This window comes from Dysidea avara, chromosome 3 (genome assembly GCF_963678975.1).
Source record: "Dysidea avara chromosome 3, odDysAvar1.4, whole genome shotgun sequence".
NCBI lineage: Eukaryota > Metazoa > Porifera > Demospongiae > Dictyoceratida > Dysideidae > Dysidea > Dysidea avara.
In genome coordinates, this window is record NC_089274.1 from 49626864 (window position 1) to 49650616 (window position 23753).

A 23753-nucleotide genomic window follows, 5' to 3' on the forward strand; every position below is an offset into this window, starting at 1 on the left:
TGATCAATACTTTGCAACACTGATCAGTGTGAACATCATCAGCAACCAGTTGGGTTTGCTTATGGCAGAGGCCCACAGTGTAAGGAAGTTTTTTGTTCTCTTGGAGAGAAATCATGCAAGCATGGTACCAGCTGACGGGCGGATCCAGACTTTGGTCAAAATGAAATGGGACTGCATTGTCTGAAGGTGAGATCAAAAAAAACCCAGCAAGCTGCAGGCTGACAATAGCTGTCCACCCCACCAACTATGCTTTTATCACTGATAAAGTACATAAAAATCCTTGCTACACACTGCTCTAGTACCGTGACTGCTCATGTCTGCAAGATTTTCTAATGTATAGTGAAATGGACAACAGAAAGCCTAACTTGTCCACACACCTTGCTGTGTCCAGAGATCTCGTGTGATTTGTGCGTACTCAATTAATAATGGTTCTCTCTCACTGTCCTATGACTATTGTGTTTAATTAAGTACTCTTGCCTCCATCAAATGATAGTAATTTAATACATCAATATTATTTCAATCATGATTATTAGTTTTGAATTACAGAATGACAACTAAGAGTTTGAGCTACTCCCCCAGATCAATCCCCTCACAAAGCCAGTAATTCCTCCCTGCGGCTTCTTCTCTACTCGATGAGACAGGTCTGGCACCTCTACACTGTTCAATGCAAGATCAAAGAAAAAAGGCTTGGAATTGATTGGTTTATAGTCTGGTGGGAATGGCACCAATACAGGCTTCTGATTGGCTGGAATTGGCACATATTCTGTTAGTTGATTAGACAATGCCTACACAACAGATCACATGACATGATATATCTCCATGGTAACATACTGTGTTAGATACAGTCAGGTCGGCCATCTTTTCTTCCACACCTTGTGTATCTAATGGTTACTGTGACTACAACTATGATGTCATATTACATCATACTCACCTAGAATACTGCTCACATGAGTGACACATTTGTAACCCCTCACATGATCTGATAATTGCTGCAGTTGCTGTAGCCCCTCCTGCAAGGATCAGATGAGCGGACTACCACACCTTCTAATGCTTACTTGTGCACCAGCCCCTGCCCACTCACGATAATGACTGGTAGCTTTGCTCACATGATCTAGTGTACAACTGTACAGGGCCATAGCTTCAGGCCATTTTTTATTACTGGCTAATGATTGGGCCAAGTAGTAGCAACGATAAGCTTTGAACATGAATCTGTGGGCAGCCATTTCTTTCTGTACTTCTAGGTCTTCATCCAAACCAGGGATGTTTACCAGATCAGCCACATACTAATGTTAGAAAATTTAATGCTCACACACACAAACACACACTACACACCTGTAATAACATATCATACACACGGATGAATTCTTCTGGTTTCACTGTTCGCTGACCATCTTTCATGGTTGCTAGTAGCAGCAGATTCCGATCAATGGAATGACGTAATTTAAAATGTGTCAAATAATCTCGCAATGACAGCAAAATTGTATGTTGAGCTCCAACTTTCAAAGACTGCTGCTGTTTTTTGCGTTCCCCAGTCTAACACAGAAAAACACCATTACCACCTAAACACTCAAATACCAGCCCACTTGCTCTAGTCCGTTCTGCTCGTCTCTCACTGCCTGGAGGCCATCTTGACATTCCATCAACAACTGCTCATACAGCTCTATCTTACGGTCCGATGAATCCACCCTCTAGAAGATAAGACAGAAACAAATTTTAGACCCATATCTCCAAGATAGTAATTCTATACACTGACAGGCCAGATCCTAATTCTGTGATCACACGGAAATAGCCTAGGGGATACAGACCACATTCCATAAATTCTACAGAATTTCAAGTTGGTCACATTTATCACAGTGCTTTCAAATTGTGTGGGCGTATCTATAGTTACAGTTTTGAATTTGACAAAACAACAATCAACGTAAAAATCTTGCTCATTTTCACATGACACTTTAGACTCAAAACATGATAAACCACTTTGGAATGTATAAATTGATACTTTGGGTTCTGATTCCCCAGATCCTTCTGAGCACTAGTGGTAGACCCCACATGGAAAATGCTTGGCCTGCAAGACTAATCCATTAAACTTCTGTCTTTCCCAAAATGGTTGTCTTATGCAAGTTTAATGATTAAGTGGTCATGTCCTAAAGTACTAAGTGGCGGATCTAGGAATTTATAAAGGGGGTTTCCAGTTTAGAAGGTGGAAATATACACTGACATGAGATACGCAAAAGTTTGCACTAGTTTGGTAAGGTGAGACCAAAAAAAAAAAAAAAGGTCAGCCTATTGATAGTACATAAATACCTTAAATAACTTGCTACACACTGCTTTAATAGCTACCGTGACTGCTCTATTAGAGTATCTCGATCGAGGCGCACACCGCAATAATTAAAACATTTAATTGTTATGCAATCATTTTTCAAAGGGGGTTTCCGTGGAAACCTTGAAACCCCCCTAAATCCACCACTGGTACTCCCAACTCTTAACAACACCTACTGTAACTTGATACCAAGTGAGGATGATGACAACACTATATTGTTACTAACACCACATCACATGATCCCCTCCATCACAATCACACATATTCACCTTCACTTCTACTGCTAACTCTTTCAACCTCACAAGCACTACCCTCAACTTGTCACTCTTGACAGACAAGGATTGGCCACACCACATCACCTCTGTGAGAGTGGTTGCCGCCTTCTCCTGTGTCTGTGCTAGTACCATCTGGACAGATATCATGCAATCTAACATTATGATCATGTGATCCACTCACATCAATCTTTGATGCTAACATCTCATCACCATGGGCACTGCTGCGTAGTTTCATCAGCTCACTAAGGTCTGAGGGCATATCCTTCATGTTGTAGGCACAGTAGCGAACGTTAGGTGTAATCTCATCAACACGTTGAGAGTATAAGGAACGCTGTTCTTCAGAAACTGCCATGCCTAGCTGTTCATAAATCATCCTGTAGGAGTGATCATCACTAACAATGTGACAGCTTGCAAATATAGTGTAATCTCTCTATAATGGGCACTTTGGGAGCAGCTATATTTTCTTCAATTAAAGAGGTTGTAATGGATCATCACTAGCCTACAGCCAGTGTGTGTACTCCACAACAAAGGTAAACATTTGGTCCCAACAACTCCAAACATTTTAGATCTCTCAGCAATCCTGATACAGAGACCGACTCCAGCATCCATACATGCATGGTAACCACTTACTGAGTATTCCCAAAGTTATCAAACGCTTCCTTCCATTGTTGCTGTTCAAACTGGACATTACCCAACATCCACGCTGCATATGCTTGTGCCTCTAACTTGGTCCGTGTGTCACAACGTCCGCACTGCTCACAAAGCTGCAGCAGTTTGGAGCTGTGTGCCACTGCTCGGCGTAACCGGCGCAGTAGATGAAACCTCTTCCTAATCTCTGTGTTAGCTTCCTGTTTTAATTGCATGCCATAGGCCCATGCCCTCTCTGCATTAATCAGTGGAATATACAGGAACCTGTTGAATACATTAGCCATGTTATAGTTTGAACAAGTTGAGTTCTAAGGATGATGGGGATATCCACAAATTAATCACTGGGGCCACAGGCCAAGGTGAATAGCCTAGTAAACAACCATGATCACAGGTTACTAAGCAACTCCAACACAGGATTTAGCTCATTAATTATAAGCCACCATACATAAATAAAGGCATAATTACTACAGAAACCAAGGTACTTAGAAACTAGATACCTGCTTGTTATCAAGTGACTATATACACTATTATAGACCACATCATGTTCACACTGCATATGATTGCAGTCAGTGATTCCGAAGTTAGAAAGTGTACTTGCCTAGTTTATAGCTTAAATTTTGGCCATCAATTGACTAATAGACAATTTGCACACATTTGACTGTTCTGGGAAGACCACTGCATCTAATGCTCAACCGTCACAGATTTTTTTTAATACTACTCGGCAATATAAATAGCTGTTCTTCCATACACAACAAATGGCATAACATCATAATATGATGGTACATCATGACCTGTCAACGGGTACACATTTACCTGACGTCTGTGACCATCTCTGGAGTGATGGGTTTCTTGTGGTGTCTACGAGATGACTGGACAAAGTGCAGCGACTTTCTGACGCGGTACAGTCGCCTGCTACAATACCAGCGATATCGCTGATAGTCGCCATGAATCAGCCCATGATGATTTTGTGACTCCTTAATTATCGGGAGAACTACGTGGGCGTGTGTTAAGGAAGCTTAAGGTGACACGCGTAGCTATAACGCGCGGTCCAAAGGATACTCTCCAAACTAAACACTTCTTTATCTTTTTCTTTCGGTACATCTTCACCTTCCGCTGCTGATTCCATCATATCCTTGCTTTTAATGCTGCCAACCTCGCCTGCCATTCTGGTGGCGGGCGTTAATTGGAACAAAAAACTGAACGTTCTATTAGAGTACATGGAGTAGTTGTCTGCCACCACGAGAGACATGTACATGTGGTGACGAACATGGCAGAGGCTGGCGATCTGGTACTATCTGATGTACATCGTGATGTAGTGGCTACACGAGTTGTAAAGGTAAACCATAGGTAAACCTACTAACTACATGGAAGTGCTGTTTGTCCAAGTGTGTCACTGTATATTACAGAATGTGACAACATCAAGGTTTCCATTCCAGTTCCCAGACCAGACTGCAGTTGATTATGATGATGATGGTGATGCGATTGTTTACAGGAGGGAACAATGCTTGTTTCTGATTGGTCAGTATTCGTACCTGTATCACATGATCATCATGTGATCTAATAGAACATGCAATGGCTACACCCTTCAGTGATGTAGGACAACAGGTGATGACAGATCATGTGAGCTATATCACATGATTCATTTGGTAGGTGTGGCATGGAGCATTACTGTTGGCTGATTTGTTGTTGAACATGAAAGACAGGTGGGCGTGTCATACATCTAGAAATTGTGAGGGACGAATTTCACTCTTGTAATTCACAATGTGTAACAGCAGCAAGTTATTATCTCTTGACAGCAAGTTAAAGAGTGTTTTCATCCAACTTGAACTTTTTCACAAACAAAAACATCAGGAGAGTATATTGTCTGATATTATTAGTAGATACAGGCAATGTAGGGAGGAAGACGTGTTGGTATAGTTCACTCACACAAACTTAGTGGCCACATAAATAATAGTTCAATTACTCTATTAGAACATACACTTATTCCAATAAGAGCACACCCCTTTACACATTGAACAGGTGTTTCAGTTATGATTTTTGCACTGTAAACAGAAAGCCCTACATAAAACAACAGAAGTTCACTGTAATCTTAAAAAGAAACCCTATAAGGCAACAAATTGAGCCCATAGTAATAACATCCTGTTTTGTGGTATGTAGGTTGGGTGAAATTGTAGTGTTGGAGCTGGGTGGAGGGGTGGGGCTTGCCACCCTTGCTGCTGCATTACATGCTAAAACAGTGATCTGCACAGGTAAAGTGGATGTGGGTATACAAGCTAGCCACTCCCCTTCTTGCAGACATTGGTGATGACCTGTTGGAGATGTGCTGCAGAAATGTTGACAACAATCTTGCTGCTCTGGGGGACCTTGTGCAAGGTGTAGTGGGTGTGGCTCAGTAATCACATGACCCAGACTACCCCAACAGCTTCTGTGCTTGTCAGGAAGTTGGACTGGTTGGAGCCAACCCCACCTCAAGATGGCAACAACAAGTGGAGCCAACAAGACCTCACCCTGCTATCTCATACCAACATCATTATGGCAGCTGATGGTAAGAACTTATCCTCCACTTTTATGGGCTTTGTGCTGAGTGTGATGTCACATTGTATAGAAATTGACTGTTCTATTTTGTAGGCCATCTCAGTTAGTACTAGGGATCTGTGAGGTGGTAATTTGTGAGTTACGACAACTGCAACATTAAATTTATTTTTCGTAATGTATCTTGTTCTAATGAACCTTCTACTCTCAAGAGGTTGTGACTTGTTACATGGCAATTAAAACATAAAAAGATTTTCCATTAAAAGAGGCTCACACCTTACCACATGCTAGAACTACTATAGTGTGCTATATCAGTGGAACACTTTAGTCCTTGTTTGCCTATATAGTGTTTAGTGTTGGGACCATCTAAACTAGTATAAGATATCTCCCCTATAATAGTTATTATGTTGTTCTAGTGATTTATGATGATGACATAACTGATGCCTTCTTCTCCTGTCTCACCTACTTGTACAGTGACGTGTTCACTACACAATCACCACTAGTCTATGTTGCATTGGAGAAGAGGTGTGTGTGCTATATATAGCTACTCCAGTATACATGTAGTGTCATTCTTGTAGGATAAACTTCACATTGGAACACCTTGCAGCTGTGAGCCCCGCCCACCAACACTTCATGCAGTGTATCACAAGACATCACATGACCCAGCATGGCAGCAGCATCAAGTTTACAGCCAATCAGATTCCATTACAGAACATCACCCATTGCTTTAACTATGATCGTAGTGATCACATGGTAAGGGTGTTAGGGTAATCCCCAGCATGCTAAATTATGTGGTTAACAGGAGGTGTGGGAGTTAAGAATAACTAAATGTTCATAGTATTAGTGACACATATACACATCTGCTTTACATGTACAAGAAATACTGTTATTGGAGAAGTGATGATTTATTGACTGACTGAGATTATTCACCTGCGGGTACTGTTGGGGGTGATATACAAAATATAAACTGTGTTATTTGTATGGAGATTGTCGGTCCCGGTATTTATCCATGACTGGCTTGAGCTGAGGCATAGCAGCATCCCAGACTAGTACACTACCATATGACTCCATGTGTCTGTAAGCCTCCCTGTTACCATCACAGACAGCTGTTGGATGAATAATACAATATTGTCCACCATACCAGTACCTCACCTGTGTCCTGATTGAAAAGGTTGGGCTGTTCAATGAAGCCATATGATCCAGTCAACACTAAGTTGATTGTTTTTCCTGTAACTAATTACAAAGAGTTATTACTATCTACTTCTATTTGGTGCTCACCAGAAGCTTTAACTGCCCCCATACACCTAATGGGTCCAAGGTGACGCCACACAACCATCAGTGGCACACGTGTGGATGCATTTACAATGAGAAGGTGACCTGTGCCAAGCCCCACCCATAATTCTGCAAGAGGTGCTTCCTTCAAGTAGATACAGGTCACCCTAAGGTCTAGTTGCTCCGAGTACTCCAGTCCCTCCTTCTGTAAGCTACAAGCAGATCATGTGATACATACATACAAGAAGATAACAGATATTCTTACTGTGATTTGACCAGTTCACTACAGGGGAGAGTCCCCCGGTGTTGTCTCGTCTCTATATCCCATAATTGAATGTGTGAGCAGTGCCTCTGAGCTGTCCACACCATGTTTAGCCCCAGCTCCAAACACCTCAAGGACTTGCCATGGAAACTGTGTAACGGCAATGACATGAACACAATGACACAATCAACAAACACTAAATCCTTCCTTTGTGTTGTAAGAAGGCCACAACAATACAACTATCACATACTATTATGTACAAAAGACCTAAAATACAGCAGTGCCTTCTCCACCACAATATACAATGAGTTAGAATGTAGTACACATCCTACCCACACAATTAGGTCAACATTTATTAATTCCTTGTTTTCCGTCACCACCTACATGCCACTTTGCCTATTAGATTTAGAAATACAAATAATTTTGTAGTGTGTTAAAGACTGAGATACTATAATAGAGCATCTCTTGAAACAAGTTGACTGGTGGACAGTGTATTGTAGGCTCACCAAAATAATGAAAAGTTTAGTTATAATAATAACTGCCAGCCCTCACTACCTGGTTGCTCTCAAGGTATCATGTTGACCTTACACATATTCAGCTACCACGCACCTGGGATGGGCAGCGTTCCATCGATGCTGTATAGTAAAGTCAGCAATGTACACTTCCAATACTTCCTCTCCACAGCACACGTACAACTTATGATGTTGACGTTTCATACAAGAGATAGGCCCCTCGCCCATACTAAATATCCTAGCATTAGCATTCTCAATCTGTACAGTAACAAGTGTACCACATAATACCAGGCCTGTGGTAACAGGGAATGTGGGTACACAGCAAGTCATATCTCACTACTGAAATATCTTTGTTCTGTCTTGTATTATAAAGCCAATCAAATGATTAATAAGGGTTGAATGTCCACGTGTAATGGCATAAAGAGTTGTGATACATGAAAGTTTGAAAATGCTAAGTTCCCACATTTCTTGTTTTTGCAGTTTCAGTCACATATAATTAACCCACTGTCACTACCTGTAGTTCATATTGGTCATAAAGTGCTATGGTGCCATCCAGTAGACCTGCACACACATAGTGACTACCTTTGTATGTCCTGCAGGAATAATACATGTAAGGGGAGGGGCTAACTATAATGGGTATGGCTCACTGGTAGTGTAGCATGCAGAGTACAGAGCTGGGCAGTGCAGCCAGTTTGCTTCTTTGACACCTGTTACTATCATAGACGTGAATCACTCCATTATGACCACCCAACAGAATGGTGTTGGCATCAACTGTTAGGATACAATTGATCCTGTTCCTGTCTGGTAACATCTTGCCCTAAGGGGATAGAAGGTCATGTAATTGTTTCCCCAGGGGTGGGGGGAGAGGGCATGACCGGGATGTACATTATAAGTCTGCAACATTGCATGCTTACTTCTAACATAGCTTTTTTCTGTGTCAAGTTGATGACAGACAACTAAGGAAGGAACATGCACATTATAAGAGGGTGGGGCAGTCGTTTAACACTACGAACACCCACCACAGTTTCTGATCCACACAAGGACACCATCCACAGCTCAACATTGTGACTGTTAGTGTCTTCACTAATGAATGTCTATAAATTGATCACATGATCACAATGCACACACTAAGGGTGTGTGGCCACCATACCCTAGTAGTGAAAGCCTCCACAGACAGGCCAGGCAGGGTGGGGATTACCCTCTTCAGTCCTATCAGCTCGGCAGTACACAACCTGTTATAAACTTGCTGAGCCTGTTAACAAATGGATTAGTAACTAGTTTGACTGGATGAACTGAAGGATTGACTCACTGAGGGGCGCAGGGTTGGGGTCTCCTGCAGGCAACTTGATATAAGATCCTCCATGTCTGGCCATGGAGGACACCCGTAATATTGGATACTGTTCACAGGTTTGTTCTGTACAATAACACCAGTCAATAGACCAAGCAATGATGAGGGGTGAACTGACCTCTTTCACAGCTTTGTCTTGGTCCCTTGCATCAGGAAGATAGTCAAATGGTTTATGATTAGTGATCAGATTGAACAGTAGGATACCATAGGAGTATAGATCAGCCTGTAATGTGCAAGTATATATAGTGGGTGTGGCCACAATAATGAAACCACACCTCTTTGTTGTAGGAGCCTGAGGAGTGTCCTTTCATCACCTCAGGTGCCTTGTAGCCACACGTGCCCATGTCTGCAGCTAAACCAGACGCTGTCGCAAAACGAGCTATCCCATAATCAGAAATCTTAGCAACCTTAACACACATTGATGATGTCATACTAAATAATTTCACACTCACTGGAGCAGTAGGATTTAGAGAGAACATTAGAATATTATCAGCCTTCAGGTCACGATATATTATACTGTTCTTGTGGAGATAGGCCAGTCCACTAGCCACTTGTGCCATTATCGCATGCTTCGTGTTGTAGGACAGTTTACCATAATCCACTGTCCGCAGTGACCCAAGAGGAGCATACTCCAATAATAACATTGGCTTTGGTCTCACACAAACTCCGACTAGTGAGATAATGTGTGGGTGGGACAGACAGCTGAGGATGGACACTTCTTGACGGATCAGATGTGTGGGTGTGGTGCCATTCAGTTCCGCCAGACTAGCATTAAACACTTTAACTGCTACAGTCTGGTGTGCATCACATGATCTAACATTACATCATCACCATAACACATACCTGTCTACGGTAGACAGCCTTGTACACCTCACCAAAACCTCCTCTGCCTAACAAGTTGGGAACACTACAACACACACAGTAACAGTCATCACATTATCCCTCAAATGCTACCTCTCATCCAAGGCAAACTCTCCTTGCACAACCTTCAGACTGTGATCCAAGTCATTAATAATAACATCAGGAGCCTATAGGAATATTTTATTACTGATAATTTGAGAGGTGCACTCACCAGCTGCTCTAACAACACTCTGCCATGATGTTGTGGACATGTCACTTCATCGTAATAATAAGCCTGTTCCTCTAAATCCTTCAGTTGGAAGCAATAAGGATCATTTGGTGGTGGACAATGAGGACATATAGCTCCTGATGAGACCAGCTTCTCTCCAGTAGCAACATCAAAGTCTCTCAGCCCTGGATACCACTCATCAATCAAGGCCTCTACATTATCTACTACAGCACATAGCAGCCTGCAGGGGTGAGCAGTAGTGACAGTACTATCAGCATTCACCAGCTTACCTTGTACCCCATGTTGTGTTGGGCAGGGTGATGTGGAAGAGCTGGTCACTGAGTTGCTCCACTAAGAAGTAGGCCTGCTCTGACCACAAACTATATACCCCATGACGCCAGCACTTTGTCTGAGGATCATTGTTGAAACAACTCTACAGGGACAACACATGTACAGTCATAGTGACACACACACACGCACGCACGCACGCACGCACGCACGCACGCACACACACACACAATACATTACATACACGCATGCATGCACGCACACACACACACACACACACACACACACACACACACACACACACACACACACACACACACACACAAATACATTACACACACGCATGCATGCACGCACACACACACACACACACACACATACCTTTTGGTCAAACACTTGTAGTGCTCTCTTGGGGAAAATGAGCAGTCTAGCGGTCAAACGAGGCCAGAAGCCAGGAGGAATGTAGCTCATCTGATAGCATCGTATAATTTCCCCTGTAACACATAGTGGGTGTGACTACTAGAAAGATGGGTGTGGCTCACCTCCGGGAGCAGTAGCTGGAAGGTTGGTACTGGGCCGCCTCATGGGCAAGTGTGATGGAATCAGTAACAATTTGGGAGTTTGACGAAATGCTACCTCAAATCTGCATCAGTGCCACAGATGGTGATAAGACATCACAACACAACACAACATCATACCACAACACAACATCACAACACAACACACACCTTTCCAACAGCCTGATGTATTCAGTCATGTACTTCTCAGGAAACTCAGGAGGTCTCAGTATTAAGGGTAGCCTATCCACAGGTAACAGCTACACAACCACTAGTCATCATACACTACATAATACGCTACTATAGCCTACCCCTTCCTGTAGGCCTGGGTTGACCTCAGGAATAGTGACAACACGAGCCATCAACTTGCACAACCATTCTGGATCAAGAAAGTACAGTCGGCCCAGTTCAGTTTGATAGTCAGAATAGTGTAACAGTACTCCACACTGATGCAGGAACAAGATGGCCTAATGAAGGTATGGACTATAATAATATAGCTACACATGAAGCAATGGATGGTACCTGTTGGAGCTCTGAACTAGGTAGTGATCTAAGAGTTCTGTCACGACTCAGCTGGTCCTTTAGCTCTTCCTCGTACATCACAGGAAATGGAGAGTTAGCCAGCTCAGCAGCTTTCCTCCTGATCAGCTCAGCTAGTACCTGCAGGAAGGTGGAGCTGGGGATCATATGACATAGTAGCAGTAAATACCAGATAACCAGATAGTAGGAGGGCACATATCCACCCAGACCTTTCACTTTAGCACTATGGTAACAGTGATGTAATATGATGTCATATAAGGAAATCACTTACTTGTCAATTAGCTCCTTCAACTTGTGTCTCAATTGTTTCATCCCATTACCATCCAGACAGCTAACCTCGGCAAATGACACATCCTTGGAACTGGGAAACCCTGTAGAATAGTAATCAGAAGGCAGTGTGTCTGTGTGTAGTAGTGATGCACCGATACCACATTTTCACTACCGATCCGATACCGATACTTTGCCACACTGAGGCATTACTCACAAAAACAGCTAGTAATTCCAATAGTAGTTGATAGGCTAGCTTACTAAACACATTAGCTAATTTCATAAACTGTAGTTCCTGGTTTTGTGTCCATCAATCACGAGGACAACAATCATTTATGGATTCAATATAGCTTTTGCTTAACTCCATTTGACACGCTGCATATGTCGCCATCTTGAAAAGCAATTAGGTGACATCATACAAAGTATCAATTAGTATTGGACATTTATAGCTTTACCGATACCAGTCCGATACCGCCAAAATAGGGCCAATATCGATACTAGTATCGGTATCGGTACATCACTAGTATAGTATGTGTGCAGTGTGTAAGTGTTTAGTATGAGTATTGTAAAGACTATATAATAGTAACCAAGAGTATCTAACGGGTGTACTACCCCGTGATTAATGATTGCGTGAAGTAACACGGATATTTCAGTAATTGTTTGTTTATATTGCCATTAAGGGGTTGCTGTTTTTTTAAGCTCAATTCAGCCACTAAACCAAATAAAAACATGATAGTGTTAAAGAGAAATAGCTAATGTTAAAGTTCTGGCACTGCCAAGCAGATCCCTGAAGGCGTGGCAACATGTTCGTTTGTGCAACCTTTGTTTTAGTGAGCTGGAGTTATCTTGGGTCCTTACTACACTTTCTTTGTACAATAGCTGTTGAATACTTGGTTGAATAACACGGAAAACTGGCAAACAAAGACCCATTGCCATGTACGCATTTCAAATTACCATTTCATGTAAACGAACAATTACTGAAATATCCATGTTACTTTATGCAATCATTAATCACGGGCTAATACACCATTCGACACTCTTGGTTTCCATTATATACTCTTGGTATTGTGTACATCATATGTAATACCGTAAACAACGAAAGTTTGGAGTGACTAAAATTTGGCTAATTTAGTGAATCGAGGAAATTCATCAAACCCTATTTTTCCAATTAGCTATTCAGTATATCATTCACGTGGTCCTGATTCACAGGCTGATCTGCCAAGCTTAAGTTGAGCCAAACTTTTGTTGTTTACAGTACACACCTGAATGATCAGTTAGATTTCTTATCTTGGAACGCATCTTATTTTTAACATGAGCAAATTCTCCAGCTATGAGAGGGACGGATAGACATACGAACACACTCAGAACAGTAACCATCACATACCGACAAGATCCCTATGTGTTCCAACGATGATAATAGGTGAAGATGGAGCCCTAGCTTGGATGTTGAGAAGCCAAGGTGATATGGTAGCTAGCTCCTCCTCTCCTTTGCTGAGGTCATACACCACCTATAAGCCACACCCACATAGCATTAGCCACACCCACACTTTCATTATGTAGTATATCACTTTAGCTCATCAGCTTACCACATATAGTAATCTTACCATATATAGTGATCGTTTAGTCAGGAAACACTGATGGGTGGAATAGAACTCTCCTTGACCTGCGAAGTCCCAACAGCTCAAGTGGTACCTCTCTCCCGGCCGCTGTTCATAGCTATTAGTAGGTGGGGCATTATACAGGAGTGGGAGGGGCTATAATGATGAACATACCTCCATTCTCTGATGTTGACCCCTAAAGTAGCAAGAGGTGCTTTCAGTGGCTTACTCCTGATCAGACACTCGAGTAATGAGGTCTTTCCCTTATTAGGCCCACCAACCACCAACAACTTCATCTGGTAGTAACGCTCACTCTGCAGTAAGCACCACTGCTACTAGTACTACACTGACTGACCATACCTGATGTAGCCTAGCCTCCAGGAAGTTGATGATGGTCCTAGCTGTGCCACTGAGCACTGAAGCATCGATGGACAACCTTGTCAGTCCATCAAGACGCAGTACATAGAGTGAAGACAGGTTACCAAGTTCATTAGGTAATTTAGTGATGTCAGAATTATGACTAAGATCAAGACAGCACAGTGACCTGATATTACCCAGTACTACCGGAATAGTTTTGATCTTATTACTGCCTAACAGCAGTCGCTCCAGTTGGCTCCACCTTGTATCACACTGGTCCAAGTTGAGCTATACACAATATTAGTAGAAGAATTGAAAGGATCAGTTAGCTTTACCTGTTCTATGTTGTTCCCACAGAAGTCAAGGTCTTTAATACTCTGAGACTCCCACTTGAAGGGAGGGTAGAGGATGGTTAGTCCATTGTGCCTAGCCTCCAGCGTATGTAAGCATGGAAGAGATGTCACAAAATTGTGGAAATTTTGCTCATTCTTTCCCAACAAGTTATTGTTCAGTTTGACAATGTTAAGATTCCCCAAATATCCAGCCTCTTCGTCAGGTAGCCTTACTGTAACACCACTTATAGTGAAATGTCATACACACTTGTACTCACCTATCTCATTATCTGATGCATTCAACAGTTTGAGGGAGGCCATGTCCCTTACAAAGTTCCCAGGGATCTCTGGTAATTTGTTCTTGGAGACCACCAGCTCCTCCAGCCTAGTCAACCCAAACACTTGGTTAGGTATGACAGTCATCAGATTACTATAAGGGAGGGAGGGGTAGTAGATAGTGACCTCCACACGACACATACCTGCTGAGGTACAACTTTGACAGACGTGGAAAGTTGCGGCCATTAATGACAGCTGGGAAATCCTGCAGTTGATTACTGTTAAATGCCAACAAGGTGATGTTAGGGAATTGGACACTGAATGATGGTAGGAACCGGATCTGTGACAAGCCATATAACACAGCTGGGGGAAGGAGACAGGGGTTACCTTATTGTTGGACAGGTAGACCTCAGACAACAAGTAGCTAGAGAACACCTCCTTAGGGAAGAACTCAAAGTGGTTGTGTTGGAGGTTGATAACCCTCAAACTAACCATCCTCTGCAAGGAACAGTAAACAATGGAGACACAAGACATATCTAACCTTGAACAGCTGTTCCGGGAGATTATCTAGATTGTTCTGCTGTAGTTCTAGCACTTCAAGTTTCTTAATGCGGTCATAAAGTGCTTGGGTTTTGGCATCATCAGTTGACAAAGAGTCCAAAGAGGAGAGAAAGTTACAGGACAGGTTTAGCCTGCGTACATATGTGCTAAGTGGTGGTGTCTGATAGCTCAGTAAGGAGGGTGGAGTGTAGGCATATGACTCGTATGAAAACGATGATGACCGACTATTATCACGCACGCCAGTTGAGGGAGATGGAGCCCTACTATTACTGTGAGAACGTCCTGGACATCTCATGGAATGAGCACGTTTGAGTAACTCATTTGTGGGAGGTGCAAACAATTCATTGCTGTGATCCAGTCCGTCACGTTTCAAGCTATTTGATTTACCATGAAATGGAATATTCTTAGCTCCTGTGATGCTAAAGTTGAAGACAGGCTTGCTGTGGAAAGTGTCACTAGTCCTACGACGTCGAACAGGGGAAGTGTGCTCTGAACTAGAGGCATAGAACAGTGACTCATCAAGACTGGGTGATATTGTGGGACCCCACACAGTATAGTTTTGTGCATTTCCTTGAGAGACATTTAGTGATCCATGCATGGGAGACATTATTGGAGGTAGCTTGTGGTGATCAGGACTTCTAGAGATGCGATGAAGTCTGGTCTTGTTTGGTGGAGAGAAGTTATCATCATGCTCAGGAGGGGAAAACCCTGTAATAGAGATAGGAATACTGCCACTACTGCCAGTAGTGTCATCTTCACCACCAATCAGTGTTGACAGGTTGCCATCATCACTGCCAGTGTCGGAATATATCGAGATCTCTGAGTCACTGAAGTTTCTTCTGTGATGTTGGAATGATTCTGTATGCTTGAGTCTCCTGAACAATGACAATGATGGTCTCCTTGATAGGGTGGCTGCACCCAGTGCTGGTAGGATCCAGTCTAAACGTATCTTCTGCAGTTGCAGTCCACCAAGATCTACTACATCACCTGTGCACACACATTGTAGTACAGTTCCCTACACCATACAACACTCACTGCTTTTGTTGTCCAATGATCCCTTGTTTACTTCACGGGCAATGTGACGCAGCAGAATACCAATGATACTGTTGAGTCCATTCTGTTTAGCTATGTTAAGAGCAGTGGTGACCACACGAACACCCTGCACAGGGGTGGAGCTGCACTAATAATGTGTGAGGAAGAGCCACACCCACCTCTGCTAGCAGGTTCACCACCATCATGGTGTTGCCATTCTGAACTGCTAGACAGATTGGTGACTCATCCGTGTCTTCATAGCTGTTCACGTCAGCCCCCATGTCTATCAGGATGTTGACGCCCTAATAAGGCATAGGATCACATGGGAAACATGTGAACATTGTGGACATACCTCCAAAAGGTTATCCTTTACAGCCAGTGACAACATTTTGTGTTTGTACTCAATCTTGGCACACAGTAGGGTTAATATGTCCTTAGCAACATCAAGGATAACTATCGGAATGAGACATGACATGTAATACCCAAGAAATCTCTCAACATTCCTTAGGTGATATCACTAACCATAAAGGTGACACATCAGCAAAATGTTATGTCATTTTTATATAACCACCATAGCCCCATGGGAACACCTCACCATAACCACATTGTGGTGTTAACAGCAAACCTCAAAGAACTCTTAATGGACTGGAAATTACCTGGGATAGTTGTAATGTAAACTTGGTTATGTCTTGCTGACTGTGTAAACAACGTTAGTGACACCACTGTAATATGGAGGATCAACTACAGTAATCATCAAGGTCAGTACTAAGAGGTACTTTGGGACCTTAACTAAGTGTATGGATTACGTAGGTGTCCTCAAGTGTTCACATTAACAGGTTCTAGTGGCTCCTAACTATCACATATTGTCAGTATAAGGCACTAGTATCCTACACTTGTTAGTGTTGTCAGAGTGATGTAATAATGACCCACTGCCATTATAACCATTAGTGGTGGTAATACCCCATTATTAGCCTATGATGTGGTCATCACTTACAATGTTTATCACTAATGGTCTGCTCATCCTCCTCCTCTTGTAGTGGCATGATCTCCTGCTCCACTTGTTGTAGTATAGTCAGTACCAGGTTGTGAATGCCACTAGTGACAAAGTGTCCGGCTATCTCATCTGATACCGTACACAGTTTAAGGACACAGCTCAACCCCTGTAGTGTGACATGAACTATGATACAAACGGTGACACACACAGAGGCAAAGTGCATACGCATGCATGTATGTACATACACACAGAGACACATGCACGCATGCACGTACGTACACACACACGAGGGTATCACCTCAACTTGCACGTCAGGGTCAGATCGTCGATGGAGCATAGCATCAATGACAGTGTTAGCTAATGACTCCAGTGACACGTCTTGCATGATGAGGTTCTCATCGCTAAGTTTGCGTATCAACATACAACCTTTCTTCTGTATTGCTACACAGTGTGACACACACGGTGACACACACAACACTCTAGAGGGACACCAACTAACAAGGTACATTCAGGTGTTTCTTCATAATCCACACCACTTTGGACAAAGTGTTAACATCATTTAGTGTATCCACCATACCATCTAAACAGTGGAGATACAAGCTACACTCAATACAACAGTATATTACTACCTGACAATACTAAGATGGAGAGCTGCTCTATGGCTACCTCAGAGAGGAACTTGTCTGTTTGGTGTTTATCAACAGCGTCCAACACTTTAGTGTAGACATGCTGCTGACATGCCTCCTCACGCAGATCCTCTGTTTGGAGTATGAACACTAACCCTCCCATTACTAAGTGGTGACATACCACTGTCTGTTAGACAGGTTATAGCAGCAAACGCCTCTCCGAGCACCTCAGCATTAGCATCTGGCTGCTCAACGATACCTAGCAAGTCAAACAACACCTGACACATCTCAATGTACTCCTTGAACTTCTTGTCATCACTATATAGTGTGTGGTACTGTGACCTGTAACAGTATGACACATATCATCACACACAGTGACATACATCATCACGACACAGTGACAAGACCTACCTGTCCATTATTAATGTCCTCAGAGCACGGCAGCCCCATGTTAAGCATACGAGATTCCTACGGTGTTCATGAAGCCCTTCAAGTGTGGAGCTCAGAGCTCTATCAGTGAGCTCCTGCAACACTGCACCTATAGTGGGCATGGCTCAACATATGCCTCCCCAGCCCCTCCCTCATACTTACCAGTGCACATCTTAATACTCATGATATGATAGATGGCAGAGCATGCAGCAACGTACACTTGAGGGTCACTGTTGTACACTATCAATGGTAACACTATGGCACTGTGTACCGGTACACTACACAACACACGACATGACACACATACAGAGTGCGACACACACTGTACTAACAGTTCACTAGTGGGGCTGGGGTCAACACCTATCCATTTGATGATGTCTGGTTTAGACACCAGAGTCTGTGCCAAGCAGAGGCAAGCTGCAGTCTGTATAAGGGGTGTGGTTACAATTGGTGTGGGTGTGACTGAGATGTGTTACCTGAACTGCAGGTGAATTCAAGTGATTCTTTAGAGCACTGTGTATCAGTTTCATCCACACACTCATCTTTGTGTGTTCACAGTCATCCAACACTCCTGGCAGTACAGCTGTAACAATACTCTAACTAAACCACTGGACACCTGACTTTAGGAATGAAATTTGAACCCAATAATACAGTGAGCCCAATAATACAGTGAACCCAATAATACAGTGAACCCAATAATACAGTGAACCCAATAATACAGTGGTTTTCCTCTTTTAGTTTAACTGCAAACCTGTTGGGACCGGTCTCTGGGATTATTATTATTATTATTATTATTATTACATAGGCCCTTACTACAAAGTCTGTACTTTGTTAGAGGTTTTATGCTTACCAAGATGTTCCATGGCTGCAAGTCCATGTTCCTGCACTGTAGCATCACCTGGGTGTATACGCAGTAACTTTGTCAGTTTAATATGAATCTTGAGGTCTCTGTCAACCAGTTCCCTCTCAACAGTGTTCATCAGGGAAGTGTCCAGTATCTCTGTAGCATAGTCCAGGTCATCTATTGTTGTAAGATGGTGTGATAGTGTACTATATAAACACTCTACACACAGCTATCCCCCATACATATAATACACAACCTCTTACATTACACACACAAACCAAAAACAGTGGTCACATCGCATGTACACACCTGATTCTGATATGTTTTGCATAAATTTACAGTAAGCTCTGGCCACTACTGGGTCTTCCTTCCTGTGATATTTAACACAACTGTTAGCAATCCGCAAACAGTCGGCACATTGAAGCAGCTGGCACCTCTTCTCATCTAACAACACATACTACAATACTACACCATAAGCCAGGCCATACCAGAAAAGGACATTGCTGCCAACACCTCCAAAACTGAGGCTGCAATGACTGGAGTGTCAGGATACAGCTTGACTGCTCCCACTATCAGTTTGATGGACTCACTAGCCACCAAGTCAGAAAGGTCTAAAGAAGCAGATGTCACTAACAGTACTAGCTGAGTATACATACCTGATGAAGGGATAATAGCTAGTAGTTTCAATGTAGCTGTCTGAATGTCCTGCTCTTTGTAGCGAGCCAGCATAAGTACCAGATGTTGTGACATCTTATGCTCAACTAGTTTCTTCAAGTTCTCCTCTGTAGCAATACATCACCACTAACCACAGAATTGTTAACCACACTACATGTAGGTAGACATGGTCCATCATGTCACTAGCCTAATCTACTTTGTTGCCAGGACAATCATGACATTCACATGTACCCTGACTAATGCTAACAATGGAATGCTGTATATCAAGCACTAGTAAGGCTGCTGATATGGGCAGATGTGTTTGGGCTGAATGGGCATAGTTGTGGTTACACAGGGGAAACACACACACACTTACCATTGTCAGAAAGTGTGTGGAGCGTGTCAAATGCTTGTACTAACACACTCGGATCCTCTTGGTGGGTTAAAATAACATGAAGCACTTCGTCTAATGCATGACAGTCCAACATCATTTCCTGCAGCTTGCCACCAGCCAAATAGCAGGATGATATGAGCTGACAACCAACCTGTAACAGCATTGAGTATTATTACAGTATTACACTGTTTAAGGATAATTCATGTAAAATTGTAAAATAACTTGAACGGTGAACAATTTACTAGTTTACAACAGTGAATAGATGTTGCTATAGCTCAAATGTCTTGAATGGGTACAAAGAATGCAAAAAGAATATCATCAAGTTAATATACATTGCAAGGCTATCTTAGCTCACTAGCAAAGGAGCATAATTTATATAGCTTCACTACAAGCCTTACATAACAAGCTAATGTCAGGGAAACCAACAGAAGTTTGGTAACAACATGTGCTAATGATTACAAACTAAGTGGTATACACATGTTCATTGTAATGAGATGATGTGTTCCCACAATTATTGTGCTCATATCAACATTGGTAGCCAACAGAACCCGTACGTGCTGGGACTGCTGCCATAGCAGCGAAATGCATTCAAAATGTCTGGCGCTTACTTTTTGCACTACTGTGGAAGCTAAGTGAGTCTTTATCAGCTGTAGGACCAGTTTTGGAACACTTCTATCCACCAACGAATCACTGCACGCATAGTTGTCTACAACAACGGGTTAACAAAATGTTAGTTTCTTGTAATGTTTGACGCTTACAATTCTTCAACAAGCTGAACAAATTAACCAACAACTCTGCCGCCTTTTCCCCATCCTTTTCAACTGTCGGATAACCGTCCAGCAATTCCTCCAGTCGTGCTTGAGCTTGCGTCATAGCACTGTATAGCTACTAACTGCCTTATTTTATCTCACTGCAACTTGATACATCATCGTGTACGTACTAGGCCACCATGTGCTGAACCTATATGGCGAACCACGGTATGCACGCCACTTTTTATGTCCCAAGTTCGTCACGTGGTTGACTTTAATTCAAAAATCTCGTGACATAATTAGCCACACCCTTAACTACTGAGGGACACTACTTTCTATGGGTACTTATTATATGTAAAGACTCTAATCGTACACTTTGATAACAATATCATCAAATTTCTTATGGGGCTTGTAGCACGTGTACTATTTAAAATAATAAGTGATTTTAGAAGGGGAAGCATGTTAAAAGTCCTTTGGAACCCTATTTTATAGACCTCGTCACGTTGTCAATAACACTGAAATAATCATTATCCTATCAGCATAAAGGCTGGATCTGGTATTATAGTACAAGTTGACCTAAACATGTGCAAGTTGAACTGGATCCTGATAAATCTTTTTTTTCAGTTCTCAAGAGAGTTAGCTAACATTTCAGCCAACCAGATGATTAGTGGTGACAGCAAAGGTGTTAACAACAGATACGTATGGTTTGGCTCCATTAAGTTAACCGTAATAGTTCACTTTTATGGTTTTCATGTAGAAAATGCACCAAGTTGTATGGAGGTCCATGCCTAAAGTAATATTCATGGTAGCTATTGAATTTTTATGGATTGCTAAAATCAAGAGTACATAATAAATATATATATTATGTACTCTTGCTAAAATGTGGTAAAATCGGTAATTCTCGTGTAACAAATTTTCATGGTTTATGGTGAAAATTTTGATTGGCCGTATATATTTTGTCAGATATTTGAACAAAAATATTTTAGGAGTCAAGCAGTGCTACAAATGAGCCAAATTTCAAGATTGTGTGTAATTGCATCCATGAGTTATGTTTGGCATATAGCTAATTAAATTAAAATTGTTTATCTCAAGTAATTAAATCGGCGGATATAGCTACTTTATTGTAGCTAATTGTGTGTTTTGAATTTCCCATAATAATGATTGTCCTTTAGTGTATGGCCATGTAATCCAACACTAAAACTGTGGTCATGATTAACCCCATGTAGCTACTACAGTGGAACATCTAGATCTCTTAACAAACTCCCTGGGGGACACAATAGAAAAAATGACAAAAATTTTAGTCCCAACAGGTCTGGTCAATACATTGTTCACCTCTGAAAGAGGAAAACCTCACTATATACTACAGCAAAAAGTAGATGGCCAAAATTTCTGAGCCCCAAAATGTCTGTAAGAAAGGTTTCACTGTATATGTATTGCATACTGCATAGCTAGTACACATACTCTGTATCAAAATGTGTTGGAGAATTCAGGTATAGTTCTACAGCCAGAAGTTGATTCATGCTGCGTTTGCAGCATGCATGGCATTACAGGCCACATGCATCACATACTGCTCTATACATATATGGAAGACTGACCATGCACACTATCCAACTAATCTATGCATGACATATAGGTGGTGCACACATGCATATACTGGCTTTACAGTGTCCAGCGCATAATAATTATAGCTACTTGCAGGTATATGCTATACTGATGTGTAAAAATTTTTGATGTTCAAACAGTTAATCCATCATGATTACAAGCTGGTACTATATTGACTAGGCATTAAATTATGAGCTGGTGTCCCCAGCAAATTTAGTTTGTGGTATCTCCAGTGTCAAGTGTCTCAGCTAGGTACATACAAGCCTCATGTAGCTATGTTTGACATGTACCGTCCATACATCTAATCAAGTAAGCAATACCAATTGTAATACTATCCTCATACTCTGCCATACTACTCCCACATCCCCCTAGGCCTATTTTAACAAACACTGCATACATACATAAAACAAAAGCAAAGCCTTGCCTGCTGCCAATGCAGTCACGCCTACCCAGTGAGCTGCCCTAGGACACCTGTGCAGTATTCAGGTGCTAGGAGTCAGCACAAACAATCCTCTGGGGCAGGACTAGTAACCCAGTGTCTCACAGGTGAAGGTGTGAACACCCCTGTAATATAGTACAGTTGGCATTTATTTCCCCAGTTTACATCAGGTACCCATTGATGTTACTGCTGGGTGCATGGACTACTTCCCCAGGTGACACCAGGCCACCATTTTAACAGCTGGGTAAACTGGAGCAATGTGAGTCAAGTTCTCTTTCTCAAGGAAGCAACAACACCAAAGTGGCATAGCCATCAAACCTGGAACCTTTTGATTACCAGGCCAACACTCTTGCCATGCTGCCTCTCTCTCTCTCTCTCGCACGCACGCACGCACGCACGCACGCACGCACGCACGCACGCACGCACGCACGCACGCACGCACACACACACACACATGCTACAAACACACACCACACACCTGGATAGTACACCACCATAAGGTGATGTCCTGCTTCATGGCAGACTGAGTTGATCATATTAGCCTAAGTACTTGTGCCTTGCCATATCCTGGGGTCTTCAAAATGTTTGACAATGAGAACAGGCAACTGGAGCACTCATATTGCTTGCCGCACGACGTGACTCAACGAGTGAACGCAAATTCCAGCTGTCAACGTTAAGCCAGGAACGGTGATGGCCAGCAGCTATCAAACTTTCATCAACTCAGCTACTCGTGCAAGAGAGTTGCACACTAGGGCTTGCACAACCATGCACAATTGTGCAAAACACTAAGCTCTTTGTGTGAGTACTGATCAGAACGAGGTACCACACAAGACAAAGCACCAACCATGTTAGCTGGCAAAGCCAATGCCCATCAGGCACCACAGGGAGATATAATTACACACACACACACACACACTAAAGCACACTACACTACACTACACACACACTTAATACACCATATAATTATTGTACTAGCATG

General features: G+C 42.4%; 3 protein-coding genes across 3 annotated transcripts; 1 reads left to right on the forward strand and 2 right to left on the reverse strand.

The window, feature by feature from the left end:
• Positions 1-482: 482 nt before the first annotated feature.
• LOC136251478 (signal recognition particle subunit SRP68-like) lies at positions 483-4456 on the reverse strand. Its single transcript, XM_066043933.1, has 11 exons — positions 4300-4456; positions 4054-4231; positions 3223-3504; positions 2774-2966; positions 2587-2724; positions 1584-1688; positions 1333-1533; positions 1056-1283; positions 932-1010; positions 832-881; positions 483-785 (listed from the first exon to the last, which is right to left on the reverse strand). Exons 1-11 carry the CDS (start codon positions 4403-4405, stop codon positions 555-557), a joined length of 1791 nt encoding a protein of 596 aa, XP_065900005.1. The 5' UTR covers positions 4406-4456; the 3' UTR covers positions 483-554.
• Positions 4413-6694, forward strand: LOC136251494 (methyltransferase-like protein 22). The gene is made up of 10 exons (XM_066043953.1): positions 4413-4576; positions 4647-4758; positions 4805-4845; positions 4891-4943; positions 5398-5489; positions 5536-5613; positions 5663-5785; positions 6189-6297; positions 6351-6525; positions 6575-6694. Exons 1-10 carry the CDS (start codon positions 4508-4510, stop codon positions 6608-6610), a joined length of 888 nt encoding a protein of 295 aa, XP_065900025.1. The 5' UTR covers positions 4413-4507; the 3' UTR covers positions 6611-6694.
• Positions 6587-20993, reverse strand: LOC136251506 (leucine-rich repeat serine/threonine-protein kinase 2-like). The gene is made up of 53 exons (XM_066043966.1): positions 20743-20993; positions 20593-20690; positions 19967-20135; positions 19593-19718; positions 19425-19547; positions 19246-19380; positions 18943-19113; positions 18569-18675; positions 18425-18516; positions 18255-18370; positions 18075-18201; positions 17845-18005; positions 17667-17795; positions 17537-17617; positions 17336-17478; positions 17038-17203; positions 16396-16496; positions 16223-16345; positions 16047-16170; positions 14992-15998; positions 14838-14948; positions 14654-14790; positions 14453-14604; positions 14178-14407; positions 13846-14130; positions 13660-13799; positions 13492-13603; positions 13272-13395; positions 13150-13215; positions 11892-11991; positions 11798-11843; positions 11603-11740; positions 11392-11547; positions 11252-11340; positions 11066-11166; positions 10905-11017; positions 10526-10668; positions 10239-10476; positions 10121-10194; positions 10010-10073; positions 9442-9960; positions 9285-9389; positions 9128-9232; positions 8969-9070; positions 8838-8912; positions 8733-8774; positions 8466-8635; positions 8333-8411; positions 7916-8076; positions 7310-7456; positions 7051-7256; positions 6925-7005; positions 6587-6878 (listed from the first exon to the last, which is right to left on the reverse strand). The coding sequence occupies exons 1-53, from the start codon at positions 20855-20857 to the stop codon at positions 6745-6747; spliced, it is 7959 nt and encodes a 2652-aa protein (XP_065900038.1). The 5' UTR covers positions 20858-20993; the 3' UTR covers positions 6587-6744.
• Between the last annotated feature and the right edge of the window lie 2760 nt (positions 20994-23753).

What these genes read in the sequence shown, in the direction of transcription:
- LOC136251478 (XM_066043933.1), bottom strand. Translation starts at nt 4,405, where the DNA reads ATGGCAGGCGAGGTTGGCAGCATTAAAAGCAAGGATATGATGGAATCA. An exon ending in AGTTAGCAGTAGAAGTGAAG is followed by an intron (nt 1,689 to 2,586) that starts GTGAATATGTGT and finishes CTTATCTTCTAG; the next exon opens with AGGGTGGATTCATCGGACCG. An exon ending in TCATGTGAGCAGTATTCTAG is followed by an intron (nt 882 to 931) that starts GTGAGTATGATG and finishes AGTAACCATTAG; the next exon opens with ATACACAAGGTGTGGAAGAA.
- LOC136251494 (XM_066043953.1), top strand. Translation starts at nt 4,508, where the DNA reads ATGGCAGAGGCTGGCGATCTGGTACTATCTGATGTACATCGTGATGTA. An exon ending in TGGCTACACGAGTTGTAAAG is followed by an intron (nt 4,577 to 4,646) that starts GTAAACCATAGG and finishes TGTATATTACAG; the next exon opens with AATGTGACAACATCAAGGTT. An exon ending in TCAGTGATGTAGGACAACAG is followed by an intron (nt 4,846 to 4,890) that starts GTGATGACAGAT and finishes TTCATTTGGTAG; the next exon opens with GTGTGGCATGGAGCATTACT.
- LOC136251506 (XM_066043966.1), bottom strand. Translation starts at nt 20,857, where the DNA reads ATGACGCAAGCTCAAGCACGACTGGAGGAATTGCTGGACGGTTATCCG. An exon ending in CCCAGCCCCACTAGTGAACT is followed by an intron (nt 18,371 to 18,424) that starts GTTAGTACAGTG and finishes TGTGTTGTGTAG; the next exon opens with TGTACCGGTACACAGTGCCA. An exon ending in TGGTGAACCTGCTAGCAGAG is followed by an intron (nt 16,171 to 16,222) that starts GTGGGTGTGGCT and finishes ACCCCTGTGCAG; the next exon opens with GGTGTTCGTGTGGTCACCAC.